At 55.6% G+C, this 21,177-nt stretch overlaps 4 protein-coding genes across 4 annotated transcripts; 2 read left to right on the forward strand and 2 right to left on the reverse strand.

Annotated features, from left to right (window-relative positions):
• The first annotated feature begins 2,933 nt into the window (after positions 1-2,933).
• On the forward strand, positions 2,934-4,274 carry BGZ61DRAFT_161061 (ubiquitin-like modifier 1). Its single transcript, XM_046237467.1, has 3 exons — positions 2,934-3,156; positions 3,515-3,679; positions 3,984-4,274. Exons 1-3 carry the CDS (start codon positions 3,080-3,082, stop codon positions 4,099-4,101), a joined length of 360 nt encoding a protein of 119 aa, XP_046108292.1. The 5' UTR covers positions 2,934-3,079; the 3' UTR covers positions 4,102-4,274.
• A 2,312-nt stretch (positions 4,275-6,586) lies between these two features.
• BGZ61DRAFT_344631 (uncharacterized protein) lies at positions 6,587-8,753 on the reverse strand (the record flags this gene model as incomplete). The annotated part of the gene is made up of 4 exons (XM_046239719.1): positions 6,587-7,099; positions 7,150-7,323; positions 7,380-7,433; positions 7,482-8,753. The coding sequence occupies 4 exons, from the start codon at positions 8,751-8,753 to the stop codon at positions 6,587-6,589; spliced, it is 2,013 nt and encodes a 670-aa protein (XP_046108293.1).
• A 1,153-nt stretch (positions 8,754-9,906) lies between these two features.
• On the reverse strand, positions 9,907-11,017 carry BGZ61DRAFT_474181 (uncharacterized protein; the record flags this gene model as incomplete). The annotated part of the gene is made up of 3 exons (XM_046248549.1): positions 9,907-10,393; positions 10,437-10,568; positions 10,917-11,017. 3 exons carry the CDS (start codon positions 11,015-11,017, stop codon positions 9,907-9,909), a joined length of 720 nt encoding a protein of 239 aa, XP_046108294.1.
• Positions 10,740-11,514, forward strand: BGZ61DRAFT_444704 (uncharacterized protein). Its single transcript, XM_046244995.1, has one exon. The coding sequence runs from the start codon at positions 11,083-11,085 to the stop codon at positions 11,359-11,361; it is 279 nt and encodes a 92-aa protein (XP_046108295.1). The 5' UTR covers positions 10,740-11,082; the 3' UTR covers positions 11,362-11,514.
• The last annotated feature ends 9,663 nt before the right edge of the window (positions 11,515-21,177 follow it).

Below are 21,177 nucleotides of genomic sequence, written 5' to 3' on the forward strand. Positions count from 1 at the left end.
GGCTACCTACCTAGGTCCGCTATGCCTGCACATCGCAATAATCCAACACTGCGGCCTCAAATTGCCGCCTGCTGGGTTTGAGCCATATGCATGGCCACATAGAACTGTGAAAATATGCGCACGGGATTATGCCGAAAGATCAAATTTTTCTCCCATCCGAATGACCGATTCCGAACGTCCCCGAAGGGAGTGTTTGAAGATTGGAAGCCCCCACCGTGGGATCGAGATGCCGGTTGCCATTATGCGAAGTCTCCAACGGGTTGTAGGCCAATTACGTATTGAACACTGGCAAATTTAGATGTAGCTCTTGAATCCGAGGACGGTTGTTTCAGCTTCCCCTTGTAAACGTTCTCCGTTTTGGACCTAGGTCGGGTTCGCCTGGATGATTGTGTTAGTGGACTATTAGTTGTAGATGGCAACCATGATCAACATATCTAATACAAAACAGATTGGCACAGAAAGACGAACTTCGTGAGTACGACATCTAGATCTGAGATTTTCAAAGAGGGAGGCTCGACCAATGCGCTCTTCTATCTTTTGGAGGCAATGGCTATAGCTCTGTCCAAACTGTTCTTGGTGCAGGTCGTTCCCGGACATTGTTGATCGGTAACTTTTCCCTGCTCTCACTCTATGAATGCTTGCAAAGCTCCATATCTGTTGAAATTATCCCTCCTGCCCTCTCCCATTCGTAACCCAGCTTAGACTCATCCAATCCACTACACCTAACGCCTCTGAGTCGTTGTGATGAACCCCCTGCGGAAAGGCGCGGTACCTTGCAACCTCTTGTCAATCATCTTGACTTTTACGAACACCGGTCTCAAATTTCTTGAGGTCAATGCGCTTTCCCCTCAGTGTCATAATGCTATCATCAGAGAAGAGACATTTGTCGAGTTTCAGCTTCAACCGAGTCTCAGTTCCCATCTTGACTTGAGGCGGCGTGTGGGGAGTTTTTTCAACTGAGGTCCCAAATGTGCGAGCGGGCGCCACACATTCTATATTCATCATTTATCCCCCTCGCCATCTTGTTGAGGCTCATCATCATATATATATCCTTAGTCTCGGACGTACTACCCGAATGCTTCAGTCGGCGTATGAAATGCGAACTTCTGCCACCAGACCCTGTCACATTTTCCAGGTAGTGCAAGTCCCCATGTAGTTCGACTTTCCATATAGTCCAAGGCGCTCGCTCTTGAGTCTCGTCCTCCTGGCTGCGGCTACACATCGTGTGGGGAAGAGGGAGAAAGCAGACAAATTGCGGATATCGGCTTCAAGGTGGCTGCAAACTTAGTCAAAGACAAGACACGGCAGACTTTGAGGAGCTGTTGGCGCTCTGGGTGCTTGAGTTGAAGCGTCAGATTGGCCACCATGACATAAGGCCCGAAGTATGGTAGCAGTGGCTTCAAGGATACACAGACTACACGCTTGAAAAGTGATACCGAGTCAATTGTAAAGAAAAGAAAGAGAATGGAAGAAAACAATGAGACAATGTGGAATGAATGAGTCGGTCAGAAATTCGTCACGTTGGTTCCTGAAAGGACGTCGGGAGAATCACAGCCAACGGGCCGTCTTGTACAGTAGCGTAGACTATGTTCAGCAACTTGGAACATTTAAGCGAACGTCTTTAATCGAATACAGTATAAACTTCTTTTCCATACGTCGATGGTTGGTGGCCTTGCTGTTCCATCTTGCCACTGTTGCGAGGCGCTGGACTAGCAACCACTTAGACAAGCTGCGAAACAAATTCACCAACTTGGGAGCCCTTCGGTAGCCATTACCAGGATCGCATCCTCGTCCAAATTGATGCGTTCAGAAAAATAAAAATAAAAGAATGGCGATGCAACTTGTCAACTCTCTAAAACCGCACCCGACCTGATTCGCTCCGTGAAACAGGCCTTGACCATATCGTGAGTCGACAATTCCCGGTCATTAGATTGCTATTATATGGCCTCGGCCGTATTTTACACCGTTGGCTCCGACTTATTCGAGAGCCCAGACAAAATGGCACCGTTGGATTTGGACTGTAGAAAAATGACAGAACTGAAATATTTCGCCGGATGCATCAAGATTGCGTAAAGAAGGGCTTGCTTAGTGTTTGGGTACTAGCCTAGGTTGCGTTTCTGTAACGTAGTTTTCTGTAACGTAGTCTCCTGGATCTTGGCAGAGTATCAGGATGGAATTTACGAGCAGTCATCTCGTCTATGCAGAGGTCTGGATCGCCAGTGCAACCAACAAAGGTTCCATCTAACTACGCCACTTGCCTTAACGGCTATAATGCATCGCTCGGCAATTTGAACCGGGGTTCCGGATCTCTCATGACTTCGCCCTCTTCTCTCTTCTCACGTTTACCCGCACACTCCAAACAATTTTCAATGTCTCCCCCTTCTGGTGTCCATCGGCGGTACTAGGATGCGGGGAGATAGGGGTGAATAGAGCCGAGAATGGAAGCGGCCGGCCTGGAGGTGCGGCTGGATTACTCAAATCAGCTTCTACACAATGGAATTAAACTATATCGTGTTTCAGTAACTGAATCTCCACACATGGATGATGTATGTGATGTTGGGACGGCTCACGTGATCGTTAGGAGCAGCGTCTCTCCCTGGAAAAGGGACCACTCATCCACCAGGCCTGCATCGTCAACTCGTCAAGTGAGCTACCGGATTCGTTTTCTGTTTCCTGACAACCGCCCCGAGCGTGCGTCAAGTTTCATCCCGGCTTGTGCTGCGTGTTTCCGTCGATTCTGTGGCCTCTCCGTTTGCCGTTGCGCGCCGCCGTCCGACGCGGAATAAGCACATTTTGTGGAGTGCGACGCTGAAAAACACCACGGCCCAGATCCGCAACAGCCAACCAAGTCATCCGACAGGAGGCGAATTCGTACGTGTACTTTGTACGGTACGCACGCTACAAACGCAGAGGGCCCAAAAGGGGAAGGACCAGGATATCGGGGATCCTTCGTCGGGCTGCAACTCGGCCGCCGCGCGACAACAATAGCTTCGACCAGCATCACTCAGCTTCAAACACCATCCCGCCCGCAAATCGGACCCAGCGATCTATTCTCGATCCATCCTCGATCCTTCTCGCCATGGCCGACTCCTCTTCCTCCGCCGGTGCGCCCGCCCACGCCACCAGCCCCCAACTCTCCCTCACCGTCGAGTTCTCGTGAGTCCTGCGTCTCCCTCTCATCTCGCCGTTTTGTGAGCTGTCATGCTCGCTTCACTTGGCGCGAATCCACGCCCCTCGGCCTTCAGCACCCCCGGTGTAGGCTCCTGTCCTTTTGTGATGACGGGCCAGCCGACCTCTGTGATCCACGCCTCGCGCTTGACGCTTCACCTTGCTTCAAAGCCTGTTCCCTGGCGCTGAGGCGAATGATGATGCTGATGCTAGCCCTGCAAACCTTCCCCCTTCTTACCCACCCACTCCCTGGCAGGTGATTTTCTTCTTCTGCCTCGTTGCTTTTTCCTCATCTGGTTTCGGGGTGTTTCTGTTCCCAGGCTGACCATGCGGGCTCGCCTTCCAGTGGAGGCCTCGAGATGCTCTTCTCTCATCAGCGCAGCCATACCCTAACCATCCCCGCCGCCGACAAGGATGGCCGGGCTTCCACCATCGCCTATCTCATCGACTATCTGTGTGACCATGTCATGGACGATAGTCGCAAGGACCTATTCGTCCTGGACAACCATCTGTATGTCTTGGCCCCCCTTCACCCCCCCCCCCCTCCCTGCTACTTGCGACCTGCGACCCGTGACCCTGTGATCTACTCCCAAGCCTCTGATTCATTCTACATGCTATGCAATGCCTCATCCTGCCTCGCTTGCTTCACTCACTACACCCACTCCCCTGTATCTCACCTGCAAGTACCTGCATCGACTTCTGTCATTCTGCTCTGGGATATTACGGAAACCCCCCCCTCCCCTCCCCTTCACCCTGTCTCTCGCACACTCCCTCCTACATGTATTGTAGTTCTGTGGCTGACGAGGTGGCAACAGCCGCCCAGGTATCCTGGTTCTGATAAACGACGCCGACTGGGAGCTCGAGGGCGAGGAGGCTTACGAGGTCCAGAGCGGTGACAGTATCCTGTTTGTCTCAACTCTGCACGGAGGCTAGGCCCTCATGACGCCGCACCACCACTCGGGTCGGCCAGTTGTCGGCCTCTCCTGAAGATTCAGGTGCAGTTTTCCTGTTTCCCTTGCATGAAGCTGTTAAGCGGATGGGAAATGAAGATAATCTTGGCCAGCTGGACCACACAGTCTTCAGCTAGGCATGGCTCGTCCGAGGCACGAATCAACCCAGTTTCGCGCAAAAACCTCCACAGGCCTAAGTCAACGTATTCGTTCTCATCGCGACCGCCTAAAAGTGATACTGCCTCTAGTCTCTTTTACTCTTCTCCTGCGCTCTTACATCGCGCTCCGCTATCCAGATGAAACGGCATCGTCAAGAAGTAGTCTCTGCTTCAGCCAGCCCTGCAGCCATGTTTGCTTCGAGCCACACTACCGTACTGTGCAGCAAGTACACTTAAAGTGGCAGGCGCCAATTCTGGCCCAGGCCGATTACATCCCGCAGAACCCCATCTCGCAGATGCGCTGTGGGGGTAACCTGTCGCCAGCCCAGCCTGCATGAGATGGCTTGCGTCGTTGTCCCCAGTACTGGGAAACTCCGGTCTGGAGAAGTGCGTCAAATCTATCGCTTGTCAACGGCGGTGAGCATGCGGCGAGCGCTGCAGACGGGATGAGACATACATATATATGTCCGCCATTGTAACCCCAAACCCCCCAAGTTGCAGCTCGGAGCCGATCCGCGATGCCTTCTGCATCCATTCTTCACCATCTTTCAAAGCGGTGAACCTAAGGGGTTCCAGCCACATCTCCGGAAACAGATAGATGCAGCTGTCTTCCCACGTCTGACAGCGGCCCGTCTCACCGTCTAGAAAACTCTTTAGAGGTGTCTCACAGGCACAGCACGGTAGTTGTGGCATGGATCAATCCCACGATAAGCCATTCAGGACATCTCCACGTCACACATCTTGCTTGCAAATCAACTGCCTCTCCCCCTCAGCCTTCTCCTTACCGCCCTCCAGCGTTGCTGCTCTCCGTGTTGATGCCCGACTACGTAGGCACGTGCTAGACATTGCCCAACACTTCCCTGATACGAGCTCCCTCTCCCCCAGCGCATACAGTCTCAACGCCGGCGTTGTTTTCCCAAGCTCCTCCGCAGCAACACGAATGACATGCCCTAGCTCATCCCATCATCGGTAGGTACAAGAACTGTTCTCTCCTGTCGCTCATGCGGGGACTGCATGGCATTTCCCTGAAATCTGGTGCGGCATTTCTTTTTCCTTCTTGTCCGGTGTCCAAAACCATGCGCCAATCTAAGTGATTAATCCTTCTCACACAGAGTCTCGGCCCAATCCGCTCGGTGCGTAGCAGGTGGCCACATGGTCCTACCTAGTTTTCAAGTTAGGGCTCAGCAAGCGCGTTGGGCAAAACCGGCCCCCCGTAGAGTTGAGTGGTTGGAGGAGCTCCACGCCGCACACCCAGAATCCAGATTTCGAGGATCATGCATTCACTGGCTGGGTCGGACGGGGAGAGGATGTCTTGTCCAAGAAAAACAAGTACTTGTTCAATTCCAAAAGCAGTCTACTTCGCTGATTACAGCGAGAATCCAGTGTCTGCAAGAGCGAAGATGCTTCGCCTTGCCACCTCCTATCCCGCCATCCAGATGCACCGTCCCTTGAGTCTAGAAACTTCAATTCCATGCACCGATGCTCCTGGAGGTCTAATAACCTCGTGATGCAATGCAATCCCCCCACCGGCTTGGATAACACCATTTCGCTGTACGCACACTAAAATCAAACCAAACAAAAACGTAGCTGAAAACCAAAGGATCTCTCGCCGTTGGGACCGCTTTTCCCAAGTGCTGAAGTCCAGACCAATTAGTCCATGGACAGGTCCACAGATGGGGCCACAAATCAAGCCGCCCCTCCAGTTCCCCTTGCGTCCGCCCAGGCTAACCGTCAAACGCTCCAACCCAAGTACCATTGATTAGAGAGAAAAGACAGAACAAACCTCCGCTTTTGTACAGATAAGAGAAATAGCTCAAAAAGAAAGTTGAGGAAAACGAGCATAGGAATGTTTGGTATCAAGTCGGCAATCTGGGGTTAGAAAGCCCCAATGGGACAACACCCATGTGCAAGAATATTCAGACAACCGACCTCGAAAGCAAACACTTTCGTACCGAGGGGAACAAAGAATAAAGAAAAAAAAGAAAACACCATCCATTTGCTGGCTTTCGGCCAAGCTTTCCAGTTTCGACTCCGTTGACATCCCCCTGTCGTTCTTTTATTTTCCTCGTGTTGCTAATTGCAACAAGAACACACCGCCGACCCCAATTGTTGACACGCCGAAAGGGAAAAGAAGAAAAGTCATGCTAATTGCCTCCCTTGTTGGTGCTGTTTGGTCCTTTGGATACCGGATTCTCCAATTAATCCAGGTTGCTTTTTTGGTATTGTGCCTCTTCCTGCGAAGGCAGTAGGCCCTCGGAAAAGACCGAAGTAGTTCGTGATTATCGTCATGTCGTCGTTGAATTGATCTGCTCAGTACATGCGCTCGGCGAAGGTCATCTCTCGGGTGTGATCGTCCTCGTAAAGCATGCCGCCAGCGTTAGGTGTCTGGACGGAGTGATGGTCTCCGTCCATCTCAAACATCTCGTAGCCACCGGCATTTGGCTCCCGGTGCATGTTATTCATCATGTTGGGGTGGCCACGGCTCATGCTGTAGGCTGCAAGGCTTCCTGGGTGAGTCAAGCCATGGTGCTGCTGGTGATGAACCTGCTGCAGTGGAGGGATCTGAGGGAGAGGATATTGAGCGGTGACGGCAGTGGCGGCAGTGGCGGGTGGGGATTGGGGAGCGGCCTTGCTCTTGCGGTCAGCGACAGTGCGAGCCTTCCCACGTCCCTTAATTCCCTTGTTGCTGTTCTTGTAGTGGGTGGCAAAGTATTCGAACAACTCAAGGTCTGCCTCGGGAACATCCTCGCCTGAGGCGAGGACCTCGGCAAACCTGGTCGTGAGAATCTTGAGAGTCTTCTTGTGGAAGTTGTTCTGGTGTGTCTGCGACTGCGTTAGCATCTCGTAGCTGCTGCAGAAGCCGAATTATGTACCTTCATGTTGCCTAGCTGCGAAAAGGTCTTGTTGCATTCATCCAGCCTGCAGATGAATGGCTTGAGGCCTTGGTGGGTTTGCTCATGGGCTCGAACATTGCCCCGTTGGGCAAATCGTCGACCACACTTATCGCAAGAGTATGGTCGCTCACCAGTGTGACGACGCCTGTGAGTCTGGTAATTCACTCCAGTCAGTCTTATTCTACTGTTATAAATACACTGCGACATACCTTCAGGTTTCCAAGCTGGGAGAAGGTGAGCATGCATCCTGGGAAGTCACACGACTGCGTTTATTAGCAACGAGAAACTTGCAATCCGAATTGCTAACTTACGTAGGGCTTGTCTCCAGTGTGGGTTCGGCGGTGGATGTCCAGGTGGGTCTTTTGTGTGAAACTCTTCTTGCAGTTGGGACCGTCGCAAACGTATCGCCTCTTGGATACCTTGGTGTCGCTTGGGGTGGGAGTGGCCTGGTCGATTGGTGCCTCAGAGGCAGGTGACATTCCGGGAGTGAGAGGTTGTCGAGGGGTCTCGCCCTGCTTGTCCGCCCTCATCTGGATGGCCTTCATCAACTCGTCGACTTCAGTCTCAAAGCTGACATGGTCTTCAGGGTTGATGGTCTCGTTGGAGGTGATAGTCTTGGGGAAAACGGACTGGGCCGAGCCAGTAGATCGTGCGATGGAGACCTGTGAATCGCTCCGAGCCGGGGAAGGTGCCTGTTCGCCGTATGGGTAGTGCTTCGTCTCCCGAGCGTAGGAGAGAGTTCGGCCGTTGTCGCTGTCAGGTCCCATACCTCGACGCTCGTGGTATTCCGGCTTGAATGGCGGAGACTGGTGAGGAGGAGTAGGCGGGCCATGGTAGCCTCCAAACTGGTATGGGCTTTGGGCCTGGTAGTGAGGCGTTGTGAGGCTGTTCATGGGGGCAGAGCTGTATGGGTTGGCAACCATGTACGGGGGAGCCATGATAGGTCGCTGTAGAGGCCCAGAAGGGTTCGTTCGAGAGTCAAATGGCAGCATCGATGGGGATTCCATCATAGCATAGTCACCATGGAGCTGCTGAGGCCAGCGCCCCCAGTTGGGGGGGCCGGCGGGATGAGCTGTGAGAGCCAGTTTGGCGGTTCGAGTCAGCCTTGCTTCGAAAGCAAGACTGATTGGTGTTGGTGCTGGTGAAAGGATGCTTTCCCGGTGGGAGGACGCAAGTAGCAGTTCCTGTGCAAGTGTAGAAGCGTTCGTGATCGTTGAGTGGAGGGGACTCTGAAGAGCTATAACGATTGAAGTGAAACCACGGGGTGAAGAGGTTAAATCAAAGCAAAGGGACACGGGGATATATGTATGTGAAAGGAGAGACGATGTCGTGAGGTGTCTGGGTGTAGTGGCTGACGAGGTTTTGTGTGAGACGAGGATCGACTGGAAGGTTGGAGATCTGGGGAGCGAAGCCCAAGTACATATATCCGATGGATTTGCGAGGCAGCTTGATGCGCGGCATGGGTCAAATCTCTTGGAGCCAATCGAGCGGTAAACCTCGGAGATCCTCTCAAAGGCGGGTCTGCATGTACCTCTGTGACCAGGCTCCGGGATAGCAAGAAAAGGTGATCCAGGTCTCGTCATTATGCTGGCTTAGATGTGGACTGGCGAGCTCTCAAACCCCCCACTGGCGGACACTAGGGGTGGACCAGGGGTGTGGGATGGGATGCCCACCTAGTCTAGGACGGCAAGACCAGGGTCAGGATGGGGTTTCTGGGTCGCTGCGAGGTGATCAAAGGAGGGGAGCCAGGATGTCACCTTTGGGGGAGGGTGGGAGGGGGGAGGGGGTTCGACAAGCTGACCCTTGTCTAGTCTTTTCTCTGTCTAGACTGGACTGCGACGTACTGGGCGTATGGTGTCTGTCTTTTTGATAGCAGGTCGTCGTCTGGCAACTCGTAGCCGCAGATGAGACACTTGGGGATCCCAACAAGGGGTCTCTTCCCCGGAAAGTCCCTCTCTGGAATACTGCTCTCTCTCCAGCTTGGTGCTTAAGCTCCCGTGTTTGCGGCGCCGCAGACGGCGGCCGCTGGCTGGAGGCAAAGGCGGAGGCGGAGGCGAAAGTCGAATGAAACACCAGTGACGAGGACTCAAACAGACACTGCCCAAATGCCCCCAGTCTCTTTGCTTCTGCGGTCTTGTGAGGCCGGTTCCTATCAGGTCTCATTTTTGGAGATGCTTTCTTTTCCAAGCCAGACGTGAAGTCGAGTTTAGGGACGTGGGTGTGGCATTGAGACGCGGGATCGCGACAAGGGTCTTGAGACGCTAAAAGAGGCGCCGGTGCTGGGAGCTTGGAGCTTGGGCAAAGGTGGAGGGGGCGTGGATGCAGACTAAGTGATGGTCGAAAGCCAGCCGGGGGAATCCCTGGGCCTGGTATCCAATCTCGAATTTTTTTCTGCTCTCCCAGCAGGCCTCGTTCAGCCCGGACGAGACCGGTGTTGAGTTGGGCTTGGAGCCGGCTGTGGCTGCCGGTTGTTGCTGCCGGCAGCAACTCGACGGCAGTATCCGTATCATTGGGGGAGTTTGCGACGAAGCGCGAGGGCCAGGTTCAGCTGGGGATCCATTTTGGTCTCTCTGGCCGGCAACGTTGTCTTGAGTCGATGCACCTGTCTGATAGCATGTCTCGCTGCTGCTCGGCGCTGATGCGAATCGTAGCGCAGCCCCTCAACGCCTCTGCGGTAGAGGTTTCCCGCAGGCTGCCTCATTCACTGGCACAATCGCGGCGGCGACAACGCCGTCGTCAGCTGGCACGGGGGTCGCCTCCACCACAAAGCCAGCCGATTTGGGTCCCGCTCGACGGCGCCGGCCCTTGGTTTGGCGCTGTCCCGTTGTCCACGAGATGACGGCGGCTTCCGCAACAGACAGACCCTGCTGGTTGCCATTGCGGGCCCGACGCCCGGCGTTGTGCGGCAGTTGAGCTTTGCCTGGCACCGTACTGTGCTGTGCTGTGTTTATGCCGCCGCTGAGTAGTAATGCTCGCCATAGTGGTTCTGGAAAGACCCGCGGCAGCAGTCGGCTCCCTTGCGTATCCGCCGGTCGACCGCCTTACTTGGCCCTTCGCCCTCGGCTCTCCAGCTTGTTGTCGTCTGTAGGGCGGTGGATCGTCGTGGAGTCGCCCCCCAATCCTCCCATCCTCCCATCGAGGCGTTGTCCGCTTCAACTTCCAGAGAGGGGAAGCGTTGACAGAGGCGTCTGGTTCGTCTGAAGTGCCCGACTCCTTACAGCAGCTGGGTTCAGTTTATCAGGGGACGAAACGGTCGAGCATTGTACCGGAGCTGGACTTGTTGGTGGTTTGTCGGCTTACTGGCCGGTGGCTGATGATGGCTGATGGCTCCGCAACACTCGACGCACCCTCGCCTCCCAAAGCAAGACATCATGCTTCCTGCCGCCGTTGTGGCTAGGCTATAGGAGATAGCTCTTAGCAAACACTGCTAGCTAAGGAGGGGCCGTGGGTTCCTGCCACAATGTGCACGCGCTCTCCCGTTCTCCCGTCCTGGCAGCTGGCAGCACTGACAGCGCCGCATTTCCATCCGCCCTTCGCTCCTGCCACTGCCTGCTGGAGTCACTGGACCCAGGATAAACGCCATCGTCGTACTAAACCCTACCGGAATCTCTTACTACGGAGTACGTCGTAGTTAACTCGAGGGAGGGAAGAGGCGTTCCCTGTTTCGCACTAGCGTACTTGTCTCGTTGTCTCAGGCCCCATACTTTGTTTCCTCACTCCCAAACCTCCAAAGCCTTACTACGTACGTACCTAGTCCATCGAACGCTTGCAACAGAGTTGGCGCCGGCTCTGGACAATTAAACGGATTCTGCCACCCGAGCCCAGCCGCCGCCATCTTTAGAAACATGCTTCAGCTTCGTCCGACTCGTCAGTCCTGGCAATCGTCCCAATCCCGAGCTCGGACGTCTGTCAATGCGCAGACAACCAGGACCAGCTTTCCAATGGGTGGCCCTCGTGGCCTCTCGTAGCCTCTCGACGCCGTCATGTTTCTGCCCGGCCAATACCCGACCTCCACCTTTGCCTCTGATATATGCCATCTGTCATCGGCCGTCTGCCATCTGCCAGGCTCTTCGCTGCAGGCGGCATATCGATAATTTGGGACTTGGCCATCTGACAACCCATGGCTGCCAAATAGCCTCCTCACAGTGGACGCCGCTCTCAGGTCTGCCGGGGCCGGGGGGCGTGGAATAACGGTGGGTGTGCCTCAGCCACAGGGCGTGTCGTCTCGGGTTTCCAGAGGAAAGCCAGCTACCAGGGGGTGGCCCGTTTTGTGCCCACGGCCCACGAGCTAGGATCATGCATCTCCGATTTGTTCAATCACAGATTCGAGATGGCTTTCTTGTGCCTTTTGATGCGGACCAATCGTAGGCTCCTTTCCCAAAAGAGAGCACGAGCACGACACTATGCACGCAATGTCGCCGCCCACCAGCTCCCAAGCACCGGTAACTGATGGCCACGGTTACTCTGGCTCTTACAAAACCCGTAGCTGTCAACGTGCGACTCACAGCAAGATACCAACCCCGTTCCAGCAAATACCCAGGATGAAGGGTCGGCGCTTGGGAGTTGAGGGTTGAGTCACTGGTGGCGGGCTGCCTCAGATGAACTGTGCGCCACCTAGCTGTCTGAGACGTAAGGCAAGGGATGCTGACAATATGATAGTCACATTTTCAGAATCGAATCAACTTTCTCGACAGGATGACCCATATCTTAGCAGCCCCCATCATCTAGTACTCTGCGCTTCATAGTGCCGCGTCTAATAAGCCCAGGCTGTCCTCCCGTCAACTTCCATATCAGCGGGATGTTGTGAGAGAAGTGTGGGGGTCCGCGCATCTAAACGACCTCTCCACTCTCTACCAAGGTACGTATCTCTCCCAGTTTGTTCCATACAGGTACCTACCTAGGTTCACAACCCTGAGAGGAGGCCTGGCGCTGACCCGTCCGCCGCCTTGTGGCTCCAACGCCAGCCAAGAGACAGGCGGGCTTTCCCCTCCGCCACGACGGCTCTGCCGTCCCGTTCGACCTACGGGCCGTTTCTTTTCTGAGCGTCAATGCCGGGATGCGTTTCCCCAGGCGGTTTGCTGTCTCATTTGGCCATGTCAAAGAGACTCCAACGCTCGTACTATGGATACGATGAAAAAGATCCCCAGAGCCCGGACAAACCCCGCCAGTTGTCGCCATCACGTCGCCAGTCAACCGTTTTCCGATTCACAACGGCCGGCGTTAGTGAGCTTGTGGCGCTTGCCGATGGACTGGCGGACAATGCGGGACAACAGTAGTCTTGGTTAACCATATGGAGACGCTCTAACGGCGAGGCGCTGGGTCGCTACGAGCCTCACTCCTCCTATAACAGCAACACTCGCACAGATCACCACGCCCCCCTCCCCCCCCGAGTTATCTCCTCCTGAATGACAGAATCTATCATATTTGTGCTCGCCTGTGTGGGATAATTAGGCCGCCATTATTAAAGTCAAAGACAACGGAGCTGTTCGTTCCCGAATATCGTCGGGCACGAACCCAGATCCGGGGGGCCCTGGTCTCGGCGTCTCAGCTCTCCGGCATCATCGCGGTATCACGGGACACGGTTTCATTGACGGATGGCAACGTGCATATTCAATTCATAACGGAGTCTCCTGACGGAGACGGTGTTGTTTTCTCGGCCGATGGCAAGTGAGAAAAGATGGGAATTAGCGAGGCGTCCAAGTTGCCCAGGGTTCATGCTTGGGTGTGAGGGAGGGGTGGGTGTCATCTTCTGGGCTAAAGCCACCCTCCCTACAATAATACACAAATGTGATGTATCATCCCAACATCAAACCGCATCCAGTCGACGATTTCCACTTCTAAGAGAACCATTGGCAGTCGTGGATCACGTCGCGGGTCTCGACGCATCAAAATCTCGATTCTGTTCTGGTCATCCAGCATTCCAGCATCTCGCAGTGGATCCATGACTACATTGAGGATGCGACTCAAGGTTCAAGGTCCCATACCCCCAGGTCCAAGCCAAGATGTGTGCATCCTCTCCCCTTTGGAGTAAAAACTACCGAATATGCTCACGCTTTCTCTCCTCTCGCCTCGTGGAGCTCTCACACCCATCTCAGCTCCCAAGGCTATCGCAAAATCGCGTCTGCGAAGAAGTCGCCAAGGCGCTGACTTGATCTATCACAAATGGTGGAGTTGGATGATCCCAGGTCACATGTGCGGCAGTGGTCCGGTCCTTGCCTGCCTCTGAGGGTCTTTCCGATCTAGGATGCAGGTTTCGAGATGAGCATCGCCGAGAACATGGTGTGCCCCGATCTGCACTCCAGCCTTACCTTCTGATACTGGACGTCAAGGCGAATCGGCCTGGATGCTCGAAGTGACTCCTAATTCCGATGATACGACTTGGGGGTTGGAGGTTGAAGGTTGGCTCCCACTAGGAAAGTTCGAGGACGACCCGGTACCGTGGTAAGGCATTCGAGGCGCACTGCAGCCGCCTCACGGAAGATGGACAGGGCTACTTGAGCTACCCGTGTCGGGGCGCCTCCAGACCATAGCGGCGACGCCTCATCTGTTGCAAGTATCGCAGAGCAGACAAGGCGAGCCCTCGCCAATTGGCATCGATAATGCACGGCGTCCTCCACCCTCAACGCCAGGACGCCAGGACGCCAGGACGCCAGTGCCTGGACGACACCAACATAAATTTTCCATCGGCGATAACGCCGTCGGGTTGGGAGAAAGTTCGCGCAGAGAACAAGCCTAGGTCACCAGTTTGGTCACATACGCTATGCCACTCCATTAGAGGCAGCCACAGAGTGATGGGCAAGCCGATGGGGGCGTGTGGGTTCGCGGCGTGAGCGAAATGTGATGAGGCGTCTCAAGTGGTGATTGCCAAATTTGGGCAAACAAATGGGAGAGCTGGGCGAGCTGGTCACGGCCCTGGTCAAGCCCCTGGTCTGGACTGACCAGGGGCGAGGCTAGGGCGGTAATGAGGAAGCGGGGGCGCGGAGTTTAAACGCCCTCTGCTCTGACTGCCGCGAATCTCCCATGCTACTGCGCGCGCCCGGCGGGAGACTAGGGGTCATCGGCTTCTCAAACGCCGACCAGGCATCTACTACATACCTAGGGATGCTACTATGTATGTAGACAGCCCGGGGCGGGTTGGATGAACCTTGGTGGGTGAGAAGGGACAATGAGAGGACAAGATCACCAGGACGCATATCGAGACGAGAAAACAGATATCCCCATGGCTGTTTACTATGTAGGGGAGTGAGCCCTTCGAGGCGCGCTGATTCATCCGCCCATCATCTCCTGGGGTTCCTGGCAATCCGTCACAGGATCTCACAACCACAGGGCCACTGAGCCACTTGGGCCAACAACGGGGACCTCATAATCAGGTCGCTTGGCGGGAATCGAACCCGTATTTGCCCCTGGAACGAAAATGTTTGCCCTACAACACGCAGCCCCAGGCGCAAGCTGATGAAGGAGGGGGATGTAATCATGGCTTGGGGGGGCCGCAAAAAAGGCCTAGTGGGCTTCAGCCCCCGGTCGGCGAGGAAGAGAGTTCCCAGAGGTCTGGGTGAAGGGCGATCCCCCGGCTGATTGGGTGTCCCACTTGGCGGTGCGAACCAGGTACATGGTCCCAGGCACTTGGAGACCCTTGGAAATGAAAATCCCATGTCTTCCCTCCAATTCCAGCCGTACCTGTGATGAGGATGGGCGATTTTTTGAGGCCAAGGCATTTCAGAAAGAGGCCGATCTCCAGCTAGGCCGTTGCCAACGGCTAAGAGTGGAATGCCGTGCCACGAGGCGGCGTTGGCAACATGGCAAGCAAACTGAGTGGCAGACAGGGTCTCTTGATTCCAGGGGGCAGTGGGCTCCGCCGGTGGACGACGGTTCCGGGGACGACGGGGGCAGTACGGGGACTACGGGGACTACGGATCCGGCCACGCACCAAAAACCCGGGTTTTCTTCCAGAAGCTCCCCAACCCGTTATCGTGGCATTGTATGGTCTTCTCATCCCGATCATTCGATCCGCTAGCATCACGAAGAGGAAAAAAATCTTTTAGGGTCTCGTGGCCGGCGATTCTTCGGGTTCCGGTAATAATTTTGGGCATGGCGCGATCCTGTCTCAGCCGGACGCAAGGCTGGTGTGAAGCTTCTTCGACATCATGCAAGGCACGCAGTTACCTTGATCAAAGAGAAGCCACGGACTGGTGGCTCATGACTGCCACCAAGACAACCCGTTTAATTCTCTGAGGCTGCGGGCGGGAATTACAGCCCCGTCCAAAGCACAGCACACGGAGTTGCGGCACCGGCACGGACGAGCGTGGCGGACTTGAGGAATTCAACGGGATGCGCATCATGCTACCAAGTCTCCGTTTACCACGCGATGGCCCCAGACTTTGTTTTCGTGCCAAGGGCAAGTCGGAGGGCATGGCATGTATTGCAGCCGGTGACGGGAAACCCGGGAGGGGTGTGTATGAGATGCTTGCTGACCGGCTGTGGGCGACGGGCACTTCGTGTGGATGGATGGAGCCGTTACAAGACGGGGTTGGAGGCGAAATTGGAGATTGTTGGGTGACTGGAGGCTGGAGTTGTGGGGAGCCTGAGGGCAGAGAGGGAGTGGACGACGATGGCAGGACTGAGGGTGACCAACAAGACCGAATGCGAATTGTCGGCCAATGCCATGTAATACGATGCTGCTTCCTGCCGGCTTTCTCGCATTGCCCCCAAAAGCCCGCTTTCAGTTGCCGCTGGCCGTTGACGAAACGGGAAAAGTACGAATACGTGGGCCTGCGTCGGCCCAGATGGAGCATGTCCACATCACGGCTCAACGCTCAACGAGGATATCGATGCTTCCCATTTCGTCCCGAGTCCGGAGTCGACCACTAAGAAGAAAAAAGGGTGTTCCCCTCCCATCAGCCCAATTCGCCAATCCCGATGGCCAGCTTCATCATCAATGCAAACGCGTGACTAACAGCACGGCTGTGTGGGGATATTGGCCCCTGTCGTCCAAGTCCGGGTGCGGCGAAGCCAATGGCGACGGCGAATTGGCTCACATCGCTGAGAGCGAGGGCCTCAGAAAAAACCCCGAATTTTGTCCCCATGCCGTGAAATGCATGCGATGCAGCACACGCCCCCCTCTAACTTCCGCCGCAAATGCACAGACAAATGGGCAGGGCAAGGCGAAATTCCCAATCCAGAGGGACACGCCCACCTGTCTGATGCCCGCCAACACCCGAGGCAGCAACTGTGCTTCAGACTCATACACACCTTCACATGATATCAGACTCAGCCCGTCACCCCACTTCTCGCTTGGATGCTTGGTGCTTTTTTTGCTCCTTGTTTCGATTTTTTTTCCCTCTATTTTTTGCTTCTTCTGCCTTTCCCGTCTCGTGGCCTTCCTAGTCTGATCTGCGGGCCCGTGGTCGGCTGGATCTGGGATTCGCTGGAGGGGACTGCTGGATGGCGCTGGACCTGACGCAGGCACATGCAGGGGAAGAAGGAAGAAGCAGGAACGCCTGCTTGATACTGGTTGCTGGTTGCTTGACGCTTGACGCTTGACGCTTGACGCTTAATATTTGATGCTTGATGCTTGATGATGGAGGATGCTTATTGCTCAATGGTGGCCACTGGTCGTCCCATGTCATCAAACGCTGCAATGCTCTGCAGCTACCCGAAATATCTCCCTTGTGCTATGCAGTGCTGTGCCATGCGCCTGAGTGGTGCCTGGCCAAAGTCCTCCTCAGCCCCTCCCTCCACCCTGTCCTGGTCGAAGGAGAGAGGAAATGCACACCAAGTCTCCAACTCCATAATGACGATGAATATGCAAGGTACCTGAAAATGCCAAATGCTAACAAGAGCCACAGAATCCACCTGTTGGATCAGCCTTGGGGGCGAGACCCGGCCGATGGAGTTCCCGAAGCAATAGTCAGACCAGAAGGCGGCAGCAGGGAGGCACACATACAGCCAGGCAAGCAGAGATGACTCCACGACTCCACGGCTCCATGACACACATGCTCCGTTACTTGCCGCGACGGTTAGTTGCCCTCTCCTTGCTCTTCTGTGTTCTATTCTCTCACATCACATCCCCTTGTCATCGCTTTCACATCCTCTCGCATTTTACTGTGTAATCTTCTCTCGCAACCACGTTTTACTCGCCCTACCCGAGAACACACCACACTCCCCCGGCTAACTTGTCTCTCGGACCGGCTTTAGCGCGACGCCGGTCGAGCAAACTGCCGACGGCGCGCGGGATTCTGGGTCTGGTTCCGCGCCGTCTAGAGTGACTCGTTACCGCGAGCCCGAGAATGGACTCTCTCCGGTCAGGGCGTCCCTCGCGCCCGCTACGACGACGTAGTACTACGTAGGGGAAATATCTCTCCGGTTCCGCGGTCTCCACGATCCGTCCCGTATGCGTATGCCCGGCGCCTGTCAAAGTCAAATGCTTGCTACCCGGCGGTCCACCGTCAGTGTGGTGGACGCCGGCCGTCGACGGCGCCCACGGCTGGGGCAATTGCTGGCCCCGGCGGCGCAAGGGGTGACGAACTGGCGAGGTTAGCCAAACGTCGGCATTTGGTGGGAGACTGAGGATTGGCGGGAGTCGACAAGCCGGCGTGGTGCCTCCCGCCGCTGGTACCTCGAACCGTCGTGTCGGGTAAGCACTGACTGCGCAATCTAGGTACGTACCGAGCACCACTTACAAGAACGTTGGCGGGCGCGGTGTTGGTCATGCCGCGGAACCGTTGTAAGCCCAAATATAGGGGTCCCAGGCCCTAGACGACGCTGCCTGCGCCACTACGCAGTGGGTAGCCATTGCACCCCCCGCTACGAGTTGCCGTTAGAGGGACGAGCCGGAGGGTGCGGAGGGTGCGCTGGGAGCATGAGGGTGTGGCCCACAGAAGGCTTTTACTGGACTCGCTGGACTCGCTGGGCGAGCTCAGCAGGGAACATCAGGTGCCCTTAGCTTTTCCCTACGGAGCGCCGCCGCGGCGACAGCACCTAGACGACCACGAGCGATCCCAGCCAACCAGTGGCCAGTGGGCGGTTTTAGTTATGCCGCTAGGTTCAGTGCCAGAGCCAGAAACTTGGGCCCAACTCGGGGCAGTCCAGGGAGCTTGACCACCGACGCCGTAAGGCCGAGGCCGCTATCGGGTCAGTGCGGACCGCAGCGCTGGGTCAAATCCCCATTTGCTCCTTTCCCCCTCTCACTAGCCCATGGAGCCCTGAGCAAGTTCAGCCGCCTACGATGACGATCTTCAGCGTACATTGGTGTGGTGAACGCAGCGCGCTATGCGACCAAGGTGTAGGGGGTGGCCACCGGACGGCGCTTGTCCCGGCTTAGTGGCCGTCGGGGAGCGAGGATTGTTAGTGCCGTCGCGCGCCACGTACCGAGGCGAGGGAAGCGCAAGGCGCGGCACCAACGGGATGGCTTACGGCTTACGGCTTCTGTACCGAATGGAGGGATCATTTGGAGGGCGATGGCGACAACGTCAAATGCGCGAACAGTTTAACCGGGCGAAACAAGCTGTGGTTGCTGAAAGAGAGAACACAGGCCGGGGGCAGCGTGTGTGTGGCAGCGCTTGATACAGGAGGGAGAGCTCCCGAAGGTGTGGTTATGGTTGGGGGGAAGCGACCAGGGTTACGATTGGTGGTGCTCCGTCCATCCACAAGCATAGGGCGATACATAATAGTACGTACTGGACTGTGCAAGGGGTGGTCTAGTGTATAAGGATGGGGGTTCACCTTTCGTTAGACGGAGAGATGGGGGAAAGGTTCCCACACAGAAGAGGAGTTGTGTGTTAAGTAGGGGGGGGGGGGGGCAACAGGATAATAGGATCATAGCACAGAACGCGTATACACTGACGAAGCCTTGAGGTAATGGATATCGAATCAGATAAGGCGGCATTGAGTTGTGCAACGTGGGCGGTCTTGCCTCCGCTCTTGCCTCCGTTCTTGTCTCCCCTAATGCGAATGTCCCCCCATCCCCCATGTCCATTCCTGTACAGTTAGCACGGCTACTATGTTGGTGGCTTGCGATACTACGGACAAACTTGCGCGTGGGTGTAGCATCGCGCTACCCTCCGCCTCGCCTCGCCTCGCTTCCGCCTCGCCTTGCTTTGTGACGCCGTGTGCCCCCTGTTAGACCAGCCAGTTGGTAATGTCACCTACTGTGTACGGAACCCTTCCCCTCCTCCCTCCCCCCCCCTAAAAACCTGCGATCGGCATCTAGGTCTGCCTAGTCCGGACACCACATGTAACCCTGGGAGGAACATTACCAGATGCGCGGATTCGCCCCGGGGCCGTGGTTGACGAGCGCATCTATCGGTGTCCAGACTCAGATTTCGCCCACACCATCGTTATCTCGCACTGTACCTTGCAGCCCCAAGGATGAGGGGGCAAACCGTTGACTGGTCTTACATGTGTCCCCGCCTCCTCTGCCTACGCCCGAAACGAGTGACCAGTTCGTTCTTGTCACCTCCACTTCGTCAGAGTGTGTACTGCAGGATCGAAGCAAGGGAGCAAGGAGGGAAGTCTCCGGCGGGAAGGATCCAGTGGCTGATCTTGCATCGAGTCGTGTGGTGTAAGTGTCTGTGTGATCTCTTTGCGGGGTCTGGGATAGTACTTTGGGAGGGGGGGACAGACGTCAGTAAAGCCCAGCAGTGTGGGCGTGTGTTGTCATGTTCGATAGTTGGTTGGCCGCCCGGCCAGTGATGCAATCTGGTGATGCAATCCTCTCCTACCCACCATACCGCATCCAAGACCGATCCAACAATGCTTGTCTAGATTTGAGACCTCCCGTAATTTGCTTGACCCAAGTGGCTATTACCAGGCGCCCATGAGTCTGGGCCTGTTTGGGTTTGATCAAGGATCGCCGATCGTCTTGCCTCCATCAATATATCATGTATCTCGGCCTGTTAGACCCACGTCTAGGTCGGTATAAGTCGAAGCTACTACGTAGCACTCCGCAGTGTGGTTGGTTCAGGCCCTGTTGTCTTGGCTCTTGTCGTCTCAACCTGAATCTTCCCCCCCACGATAATCGATCTGTCATATTTCCGGTTCCCACCTCAGACACAACCAACGCTGCACCGCAAATCAAACCCTCGTCCCTTGCCTCCCACCAAGTCACATTGCCCGCCCTAGGCGCAACCCCATCTCCCACGGAGGTCCTGGTCCTCTTTTTTGGGCGTCTTCCCCCCCCGGCTCTACGCGCAAACTCGGGTCGCCATTTTGGGTTGCAACCCATCATCTTGCCTCGCTGTCCCCCCCACAGACCGGCCCGCCGCAGAGATTTTTCAGATGAGATCCCGCACCGGTGATAACAGGTCGTATTTGCTAAGCCAGGGTTTTGTTCAGCTTGACGCAGGAATGCTACGAAAGGGACTAAGAGGTGTTAAGCGGCAACATGTATCAGTGCCTTTTGTATCCTAGTCTAGCCCCGTGCTCGGTCTCGTTCCGCTGACAAAGAGGTCACGGTTCGTAATTTCGATGCTACGTAGTAGTTCCCGACCGATCATCGGCTTGGCTCTGACCTGGATCCCGGATTCAGCGTCGCGCCGGCGCCGCGACCACGGGCGGGAAGACAACGACGGGCACACGGCTAATTCTGGGGCAGATTGTCGGAGACGCGGCGCTGCCCGCTGCTGCTTTTTGCTTTTTGGGCTCCGGCCGTTTTGACTTGCCCCCCTCCCGTTAACAGGTATAGTTTTTCTTATTTTTTATTTTTATTTATTTATTTTTTCGGAGGCCACCGCCGCCGTGTCACTGGGAAGAGCGGGAGCACGGGAGCTAAACGCCCTGCCCCTCTTGGGCTTGGTCTTTACAGGTATCCGGGGGAGAGGCAACCAGAGACACAAAACCGGTGCCGGCTGGTCGAAGTGGGTGGCGTAACTGGCAGTTGGTGTGCCTGTGGTTGTTTCTGGACTGATTGAGGCCAAAACGACCGAGAGGCGCTTGGGCGGGGTGTCAGCGCATCCTTGCTTTTACTCGCCAAGCTATTGGGATGGGCGTGGCATTGCTTCGTCCATGTCA

The sequence above is a fragment of the Ilyonectria robusta genome, assembly GCF_021365365.1.
Source record: "Ilyonectria robusta strain PMI_751 chromosome Unknown BGZ61scaffold_4, whole genome shotgun sequence".
Taxonomy (NCBI): domain Eukaryota; kingdom Fungi; phylum Ascomycota; class Sordariomycetes; order Hypocreales; family Nectriaceae; genus Ilyonectria; species Ilyonectria robusta.